Source organism: Syzygium oleosum, unplaced genomic scaffold, assembly GCF_021117445.2.
Source record: "Syzygium oleosum isolate NSW1041296 unplaced genomic scaffold, Sole_v2.1 Sole_v2.14, whole genome shotgun sequence".
NCBI classification, from domain to species: Eukaryota; Viridiplantae; Streptophyta; class Magnoliopsida; order Myrtales; family Myrtaceae; genus Syzygium; species Syzygium oleosum.
This window is the reverse complement of record NW_026607498.1, coordinates 8145864-8156159: the sequence shown is the minus strand read 5'-3', so window position 1 is coordinate 8156159 and position 10296 is coordinate 8145864. Positions and strand designations below refer to the sequence as shown.

The 10296-nt window shown below is 41.5% G+C and overlaps 1 protein-coding gene across 1 annotated transcript; it reads right to left on the bottom strand.

The window, feature by feature from the left end:
• Positions 1-2371: 2371 nt before the first annotated feature.
• LOC115688459 (putative RING-H2 finger protein ATL21B) lies at positions 2372-4917 on the bottom strand. Its single transcript, XM_030614275.2, has 2 exons — positions 3946-4917; positions 2372-2920 (listed from the first exon to the last, which is right to left on the bottom strand). The coding sequence occupies exons 1-2, from the start codon at positions 4619-4621 to the stop codon at positions 2442-2444; spliced, it is 1155 nt and encodes a 384-aa protein (XP_030470135.2). The 5' UTR covers positions 4622-4917; the 3' UTR covers positions 2372-2441.
• Positions 4918-10296: the final 5379 nt, after the last annotated feature.

Genomic DNA, 10296 nt, shown 5'->3' with positions numbered 1-10296 from the left:
GTGGAGAACACAAGGTTTTTAGTAGTGAGGACTACTAGTGGTATGCTTAGTTTTCTTCTCCAGAGCAAGACGGACGGGGCGATGGAGCTTCCTAAGAAAAGTGTATGCAACCAAAGCGAAAGCACAAGGTCAAAATAGAACATACCAAAGACAATCATTGGCAAAAATAATTATCGAGATCTTCTTAACCTGCGAAAACTACGTCGGTTCAATTAATTCTCTTGAGATCACGATACATTACCTGGCCATCAGTCGTCTCAATTGCCTCATCATTTCTCAAAGTGATTTTAACTGCCTTGGAGTCTCAATTGAATCGAATGTTTGGGAATTAGGAGGTATCAGGAAAAAAAATTAAGAGTGCGTTTATTTCGAGAAAAATGAATGGTTCGAAAAATATTTTTTTTAGAAATGATCGCTTATATTGCTTGAAATAATTAGTCAAGGAAAATGTTTTCATTCTCGATAATAATTTATGTCTGAAATATTTTCGCAAGCAACACAAATATTTTTATTTACTCATTTTTGTAAGCAATACGGGTAATGGTTTTTAGGAAAAAAATTCTGAATCATTCATTTTCCGTCAAACAAACGCGCCTAAGAGGAAAACCGATTATGTGTCACAAATTTCTGAAGTTTATGAAAATGTGATCATGTTGCAAATTCTATAAATACGATCATGTTATTACAGAATCTACTCTCTCTTAGGAGGCAACCAGTCAACTACCAGATATGGTTCTAGGTCTAGAAAACTAACATGTGCAAGGCATAAAAAAATTTGCACTAGCAAGTCGAGCCCAAAAAATAGGGATTGTTTTTCGTGACGGTAAAGCTGGTAAATATTTAAAAAAACTATTAGTAAAAGTATAACCGGTGACTTTAATAATGGTAACTTGTTGGTAACTTAGTGATATTTATAATGAAATTATCAACTTTTTTTTTGGACAATTTGCAACTTACCAATTTCTATACTAACTCTTTAACATTTATTCGCATAACTTACTAACATTTCAAATTTATCAATTCTTATATGAAATTACCAACCTAAATTAGAGTAATTTTGCCAACTTTTTTCGCATTAAATTACCAACTAGTTTTGGATTCTCAACTCTGAGTTATTTGCCATTATTTAATTGATTTTTTTAGTCAACATCTTTTATTTGCCTTAATTTGCGACCCCTTGCATTTACTAACTCTTTTTAGACATTATCAACCTACATTAATGTGTTGACCAAAAAAAAAAAAACCTACATTAATGCATCTCACAAACATTTCTCTACTCACTTAAGTCAGTTTCAAATATTTATTTGGTTTCTTTTATATACCAATTTTTTTTTGGGTTATTTGACTTGGAAAAAAAGTTTGTAAGTAACTCAATTAAAGGTTTATAATTTTATATAATAGTGAGTACATTTAAGATATTGGTAAGAAACGAAAATAAAAGTTGGTTGAATTTTAGCCTTTTTTATCTGTTAGAAATAAGAAAATTTGGTGGTTCCAAGAATAAAAACAAATAAACGTTGGTAACTAACTTAAATAAAAGTTAGTAATGCAATACTGGTTGGTAATTTAATAATGAATGGGTTACCTAATAAGTTTAAGTGAGTCATAAATAGATTATTTTTAAATTTTAAATTTTTAAAAAATTTTGAATTATTATTTTCTTTTCTTTTTTTCTTTTTGTTTCTTTTTTTTTTTTATGAAATCTAACGAAGGTTGACGGACCCTCAACGGTCACAGGTAAGGGCTAGCTGGCCTTTGCCGACACCAAGCTAATGCCGCGAAGCCCTCGCCTATCGCAAACGAGGGTAATGTCCCTCGCCAAATCTGGGCGAAAATCGAGACCCTTGCCCTCGGCCCTCGCTGAACGTAGAAGAAAAAAAAAAAGGTAAAGAAAGAAAGAAAAAGAAAATTGAAAATATAAATATAAAAAATTCAATTTTAAAAAAAATTATAAAAGTTGTCCACTAAATTTGTATTGCACGGAAGTGTTTTAATAATATAATTTTTTTAAAATCATGAGAAACAAGTTGTCTTAAATTGGGTTAAATGCAGAAGTGTCTTAATAATATGAATCGGATCAGATATGAGTCTAGAAACTTGCATTACGAATAAGTAGGTCATAAATAGGTTAATGTGTAATTTGGATCGGACCATTGATCCACCTATTTGACAGGTTTAACGACAGTCTAGTTTTCAAATCAGGTGTAACAGAAGATGGGCAAAGAAAGAGAGAAAACCATCATATGGCCATTCTTTAAGGAACTTGGACATAGGAATCGGGTCGGATCAATGCAAACGATATCAATCCCATTCACAGATCGAGAACAAGATTTATGTTCTATGAGGATTCCAAAATAAAAATCACACCAAAATCTAAAGAACATGAGAATTCTTAAGCCATAGTGATCTGAATATATACAGACGGCAAGCTCCATGCCATCCTAAGTTGATGTCGAAGGCAACGATGACGATCGCGACGCAACCGAAGGTGTGACCAAAGTGGACTCATCTGGCGTATTCCGGCACAATGGGCACGTGGCATTCATCTTAAGCCACTCGTCGATGCAATCCGCATGGAAATAGTGATCGCACTCGGGTATGGTCCGTAACACCTCCTCGGGCTGGTACTCGCACAAGCATATCGGGCAAGTGTTGTCGCTGGGCTTAGGCAAGCGACGGCTCGCACTGAGCAGCGTCTTTGGGTAGGACTCAATGGTCGGCCCGTCGAGTCCCATCATGGCAAAGGACCGGGGGACAACAATCACGGTGGGGAAGTCTGTGTTGGTTTCTTCTCGTCGGTGTCGCCGCCGTATGTAAGTGCTTATCAGGCCGCATACGTAGCCGCCGAGCCCGATGAGGCACAGGAGGGCCGGGATGCCGAGGCCTATGATTATGCCGTACTTGGCACTCCTTGGAAGACCTGAAAAATCCCACTCAAGGTGTGAAATCCTTGGAGCTAACTATGATGCAAGTTCCGATACAGATCATTGCCTTGACTTGTCGGCTCAAAGAATCAGATCAAAGGTTACGATGAATACTCGTGTATGAAGAAGTCAAGCTAAGTTCAAAATGTCAAACCCATGTATCAGGAATTGATCACTTGACAATCGCACCTTGACTTTTGAGATCAAGTACCAAACTTCAAGGAATTTTCACTTTGAGGACTTGAAAAATAATTATTTGCGCATCACGGCCTCTGAAGTCTTAAGTTCAAAATCACGTACCAAGCCATATAAGTCCAATCGCCACGAAGGCGCTGTGCGACGCATACAAACCGGACGACACGGTCCGTGACAATCACGAGCTCATTTTTATCAAAAGGAAAGTGACCTTTCGCCTTCTCTTTCAAATGTTATTTTCTGACCTTATTATAAAAAGAAAGAAAAGAAGAAAAGGCCTCATCCTTTGACCGCGTACTGTCACAACTGTTTCCTTCTCACGTCCTCATTAAATGAAGAATTCTTGTGAACATTGGACTTAAATAACAGTGGTTAAATTCCGGGGAAACTTTATAAAAATGCATAAATTACATGGATTTTCAAGTAGCCGGTGTCCACGTTCCCGTAGCGGATTATTAAAAAGTTTGTGGGTGGACCAGAATTTAGGTAATTTAAGCACGACTTTGATTGTGACAAACTTCATTATGTATGACCAAAGAGAAGAAACTCAAAGAAAAAGTATGACTTTATCAAAGTTTACGACAATCTAACTGCTAGATTTTTAATTACTAAAGTTAGAAAAAAAAAAGTATGCACTTATTGCAAAGTACTCGGGACAAAGTTTTAGCATCATTTTCATTAATTTTACTCGATGGGTACTTAATTATTAGTCTTTTAAGATTGTTATGTTAAGATAAAATTGTGTTCAAATTCGAAGATATTCACATAAAACACTTTAGGAGTAAAAACTAGGACAATGGCATCACCGCAAGATCGTTATGCTTACCGGTGCTCGGAACATTTGTGCAGGCGATCTCCAAACCAGAGCCGTTCCTCAAGCCGCACGTCCCGCCACGCGCCAAGCACGACTTGCAGTCCGGCTCTCGCCATGCGAGCCTCACGTCCTCGTGCAGATCCGACGTGAACTGCCACATCAGCGGCACGCTGACGGTCCCGATCTCGTCGCACGCGTGCGACCCGTGCCCGCCATAGAACTGGCTCTGCACCGACATCACCGTGTAGTCCCCGCCGCTCATGCACTGGATCTCCAGCAGCGTAGGCATCGCCGCCCTCGCCGCCAGCACCGCGTCGCTGGAGCAGTTCACGAGCGTGAAGTTCTTGCGCGACGGAGCCCTGAACGGCGAGCCGTCGAGCTTGAAGTTCAGGAGCCGGCTCGGGAGGCAGTTGCCGCCATCGTTGAGATAGATGGCCTGAGCAGCGTAGTCAATGTTCTGGACGACGAAGCTGCCGGAGAGTGGGAGGGTGAGGATGGTCTGGCGCTGGCTATTGCAAGAGAGGTCGAACCTAGGGTAGCCGCAGCGGCTCTGGTTGAGCCGGAACGGGAACTGTACCGAGAGGCCGCTCCCGCCACACGATGAAGGGCAGTGATGGACGGCTGTTGTCTTCTGAGACAAAACGAAGCTAGGAACAAAGATTAAGAAAAACAGTCCCGAAGCATACATCGTGTTGGGCTTTCTGATGAGACTATACGGAGGAAGTTGATACTTGAACACTTACCTAGAGAGAGAAAATGGTTGGGAAGGCTACATAAACGTCGTACGACTTCAAATACTAACTAATGGCGACGCAAAAAGCGTTTTTTATGGACTAGAATTATGTTTTAATGAATGTTCATTAATCATAATTAGGTGGGGTTCATGTCGTGGCGGGTTTTGATTGGAGAGGGCGAAGAAATGATGAGGGAGTACAGGTGAGTGAAGGACTATGAACAGTGGTCAACCCTGAATGAAAGTGCTTTAAAGGTCGACTGCTGTAGAAATCTTATACATGAGAGAGATTGGACCATGTCCACGGTTTAACTGCAGCGTTGCTTCTAGGACGGGAGATGGAAAGTTCGACGAGCAATGAATGCAGCAAAGTTGATCAAATGTCGCAAAGTGAGAAGGACGTTGCGCGTTCCTGTTCATTCTCAGGGCCCTCCTGTTCTCCGCAGATGGTACGAGAACTAAGGTTCATCATCGAACTGCTGAGGAAGCAACATTCTTTCACAAGGGCCTTGTAGGCTTTCTCCTGACCCTGATCGCTCTGCTGTATCTCTTCCTAGATCGACTGATGTACTGCAGCATAAGCTGCCAGATGCTTTCGCAGCAGGACCTTGCCTTTCCCAATTACGTTTGAGGATATGAAATCTGCTAGGGTCCATGAACCAAGGACATGGAACGTGGCCCTGATGGGTTTTCCTCAAGATTTCTTTACTGGTGCTTGGCCTGTCATTAGGGGTGAGAAACCGGACCTATAGGAACCTAGAACCTGGAATCTGAGAACCGAAACGATAAGAACCTATCCAATTATAGGTTCAAGGTATACAAGGTAGGTTCCAAATTTCAAAAATTTGGGAACTTATTTCGATGGATAGGTTCTAGGTTCTAGATAGGTGGAATCTAAAATCTATGTTTTTTTTTATATATGTCTTTACGTGATCCTACGACATTCCATGACGTCCAATGATGAATATATAATCTAAAACTACTAGTCTAACTTTCCATTTTATGACTGAGACTTTTACTTTATTAATGTTTCATATTTTTATCTGTCTAAATATAAATTGTTGTTAGTAGATTATAACAACAATTGACGATCATAAAAGGTAACGATTTACTGCAATCGTTCAATTAATAATACAAATAAAATTTGGGTAGACTTTGTAACCTATGACATAGTAGATTATAGGTTTCAAGATATACAGGATAAGTTCCAGATTCCAAAAAATTAAGAACATGTTTCAACATATAGATTTTAGGTGAAACTTGTAAAAAAGCTGGAACTTCTCACCTCTACCTGTCATTGGTTTGTGCGGCTGGTGTGTGACTTTTCTACCCCTAGAAGATGTTGAAAAGGAGTGAATGCGACCGTCGTAACTTCTTGCCAAAGGGCCTCAAATGCTGCAGAAATGACTGAATTCTCGAATTTAAGGCCACTGTCGTATGGGGCTTGTAAGAGGGAAATAGTCCTCCCACCGTAACAAGTTTGGAGTGCAATAATTTGACTTGCTTATCCCAAGAAAATAAAAAATCAAAGGTGCTATCATTGTCAGTGAATTCAGAGTCCTGGCACAAATAATCTAATCCTGCAATATTAAGATAATATAGTACAAGAAAGCTAGTTTATGATTTTTGAAGTTTGAAACATAATTTGTGCCTTTCTTCTAAGAGTTGGCACTTTAAAAAAGAAAGTTGGCATACCCAACTTTGACAATTATAACCAGATGACCTTTGATACGAGCATGAACAGCTTCGGATACGACTTGTGTAGTAACGATAACATTTTTTCGTGGGTCCTGTAAGCTAAACAATTCTAAGACATTGCAGAAAAAGAAGTTTGTCTAAGGGTCTGCATAGCAACGTTTCTGTTTCCAGAAATAATTTTTGATCAGAAATAGTTTTTTCTATTTCTATTTCTTGGAACAGTTTCTGAGCAAAAAATAGCGTTTAGTAACTGCACAAAATTTATATTCCTGAAATAGAAAAAGAATAGAAACGCATTTACGGCGCGAATGATCCATTTCTATTCCATGGACAAGTTTCTCCCTTCTGGACTACCGGCGGAGGACAGCGGGTGGCGGTGGGGGGCGGAGGACGGTGGTCGGCGGCGGCAGAGGATGGCAACCGGCGGTGGGAGGCAGTGGAGCACGGCGGTCAACGAGGCGAACCACGGTGGATTTCGGGCGGCGGTGACGGCATGGCGAGGGCGGCGGGAGGTGGGCGCGGTAGAGGGTGGCCATCGTCGGTCAATGGAGTACGGCGACCGGTGGCGAAGGATGGCGGCCGATGGTCGACAAGCATCAAGCGGCGGAGAACAATGGTCGACGACAAGAGGCGTCCGGCGGCCGGAGGCGGCCGCGAGCGGCGGAAGGCCAGGCGGTAGGTGGCGGCGGAGGACGGCGAGAGGCGGCGGTGGGCGGGTTACGGCCGATGGATTGTTTCTTATTTTTGGAGAATTCTAGAAAAAAAATCGTTTCTTTTTACTTGTTCCAAACAAGAAGCAGATTTTTTTCTTCTTGTTCCTGTTCAAATCTATTTCGAAACACTTTTTTGTTCCGAAACAAAAAAATAGATTTTTTTACTAAACGGATTTCTCGTTTTTTGTTTTTGGGAACAAAAGAACAGAAAAACAAAGAAACAGAAACGCTACTAATCAGACCCTAAATCAACCTCCAAAACACGTGGAAACCGCTGGGAGGGGAGACAGTCAAGAATTAAAGGCTTGTTTCAGAACAAATTGACAAGATGCTCTGCTAATTTATCGATTTTTTTGCTACGCTATTCTCATTAGACAGGTTTAGTGGTAGTCATCAAATATGTGAGTATGGATTAGACGCGGAGCACACGTTCGATGGGAAAATTGTTCAAAAATTTCGAAACTTATTGCACTTTGATCAATATAGTCATAAACATTTCAATTTTAATAATTGATTCATAAACATTTTCACGTTTTGCCAATTAAGTCCATCCGGCCAACTTTAGCATGAAATCGTTGACGTAGACGCAGGCCATCCTACATGGACATTTACGTGGCACGATCGGCGTTGAAATGTACAATTTTTATAATTTTTTTGAAATTATGAATTGGTTTATAGTTTTTTTTTTATTTTTTTCTTCTTTTTTCTTTTCTTTTTTCTTTCTTTCTTTCTTTTTTCTTTCCTTACAAGCCCGGCAAGGGCCGCTGGCCAACTTTCCCCACCACACATCAAGCGCAAACCGTTCCTTGTTTAATGCTAATCCGCCCGGGCTCCGATTCGCGTGTCATTTGATCCATGGAGGTGCACTTGTTCGAAGGATTTACCTAAGATGAAACTCCATTTTCATCGAATTCATCTGGTAGAAACCAAGATAAATACCCTCTATTGTCTTACCGTTTTTTCAATAGTATCATTATAATTTCAGTTTTCGAAAAGTAAAACAGATTATATCGAGATAGATGAAGCAAATGAAAAATTTCCTCTAATTGGGTCAACTCGTTGACAACATCCCATAAAAAACCATCGTGGCACCATGGGACAACATTCTTTACATAGCCATCTTTCTCAACTTTGAATTACATTTGAGATACATCACATCTAAATTCTTGGTCTACAGCCCTTCTCTCACGTTAATTGACTTCAGTTTATAAGACGAAGGTGACAGTCTAAAAGGTTTCTACTTGTGCCGGTTCTAGTCTAAAGTTAGAAACGACATGCTTATTCTCGAAAACATTAACGTAGGGAAAAGTGCTAAAAAAGCCCTAAACCTTTTGCATTAGTGCCAATTTAGTCCTAAACCTTTTTTTTATACCAATTCAGTCCTAAACCTTTTGCATTGATGTCAATTTAGTCATAAACCTTTTTTTAGTGTCAATTCAGTCCTAAACCTTTTGCATTGGTTCCAATTCAGTCCTAAACTTTTTGTCTTTGTGTCAATTCAGTCCTTCCGGTCAATTTTGACCGGATTTTGCTGACGTGGATGCCAACCGGCCGGTCACCGGCGCTGACGTTGACAATTTTAATAATATTTTAATATTTTTTTGAAATTTTATTTATTTTTTCTTTTTTTCCCCTCCCCTCCCTCCAGCCAGTCGCCGAACCGGCGACCGGCCAGAGGCTAGAGGCCGGCGCTAGCGAGGCTCGCCCACGCCGGCCACTGGCGAGGGCGGCCTCGCCAGATCCGGCGAGGTCGTGCCTCACCCAGCCGCCAGTGAGGCTCGCCCTCGCCAGCAACAACGAAGGAGAGCGTCGCCATGGCTGGGCGAGGCCCGACCTCATCGGAGCCGTCGGCAAGGCTCGACCTCGCCAGATCATGCGATTTCGGGCCTCGCCCAACCATGACAACACTCGCCTACACCGTCGCTGGCGAGGGCGAGGTCGGGCCTCACCCAGCCATGGCAACGCTCGCCTTCGCCGTCCTTGACGAGGGCGAGCCTCGCCGGCTGCTAGGCGAGGCCCGACGAGGCTCGACCTCGCCGGCAGCTGGGCGAGGCACAACCTCGCCAGTGGCTGGCTTGGGTGAGCCTCGCTGATGCTGACCTCTGGCCGGTCGCTATTCTGGCGACCGGCTGGAGGGAGGGGAGGGGAAAAAAAAGAAAAGAAAATAAATAAATAAAAATTCAAAAAATATTAAAATATTATTAAAGTTGTCCACGTCAGCGCTGGTGACCGGCTGCCGGCCGGTTGGCGTCCATATCAACAAAATCCGACCAAAATTAACCGGAACGATTGAATTGGCACAAAAACAAAAGGTTTAGAACTGAATTGACACCAATGCAAAAGGTTTAGGGCTGAATTGACACTGAAAAAAGGTTTAGGACTAAATTGGCACAAATGCAAAAGGTTTATGACTGAATTGACACCAAAAAAAGGTTTAGGACTAAATTGGCACCAATGCAAAAGGTTTAGGACTTTTTTGGCACTTTTCCCCATTAACGTAAGATGCATGTTGATCGTTAGAATGTAAGACGAAGAAACCATAGTATGCTCAAGAATATCTACCCAGAAATCTCTAAGGCATGAATGACCGAAAATTTTAAAATATATATAATGATAAAAAATATGAAGAAGTCTGAAATTTTTTTTAAAAGAAATTACAATAATCGTCCACATCAGAGCCCGGCTCGGCCCGGCTGTCCTACGCTGCCGGCTATGCCATGTAGGACGTTCGGCGTTACTAAATTGGTAAATCGTCAAAAGGTTTACAACTAAATTGGCCAAATTATAAAGTTTAAGACTGAATCGGCCGGCACAGTAGATTTAGAATTTTTCTGGATAATTTTTCCAATAAAAAAAAATATGTATGAAATATCCGATTCTTTACACACCATACAGTTGACTTTTGATTCCGTGTTCTCTCTCCGATCACTCAGAGAAGAAGCTCCTGCAAGAGCTGGGGACTCCTAAAACCCTAAAAGAGAAAAGCAAAAGAGAAAGTCAAACGTGAGGACACAAATTACAAAGTCAAAGCTAGGGTTCTCCTTAACAAGTCTAATTGCGTCGCTAAGCTCTTGGTCCACCAAAACGGCGCTCGTTCTCACCAGGCTCCGTTCCCCTCCGCAACTATTGGAGGTTTAAACTATCTTGGATGGACTTTGCGACGACAGGGATGACGGCTGCTGAGTCGAACAAATCGCGAGTTCACAAAACGGTTCGTGG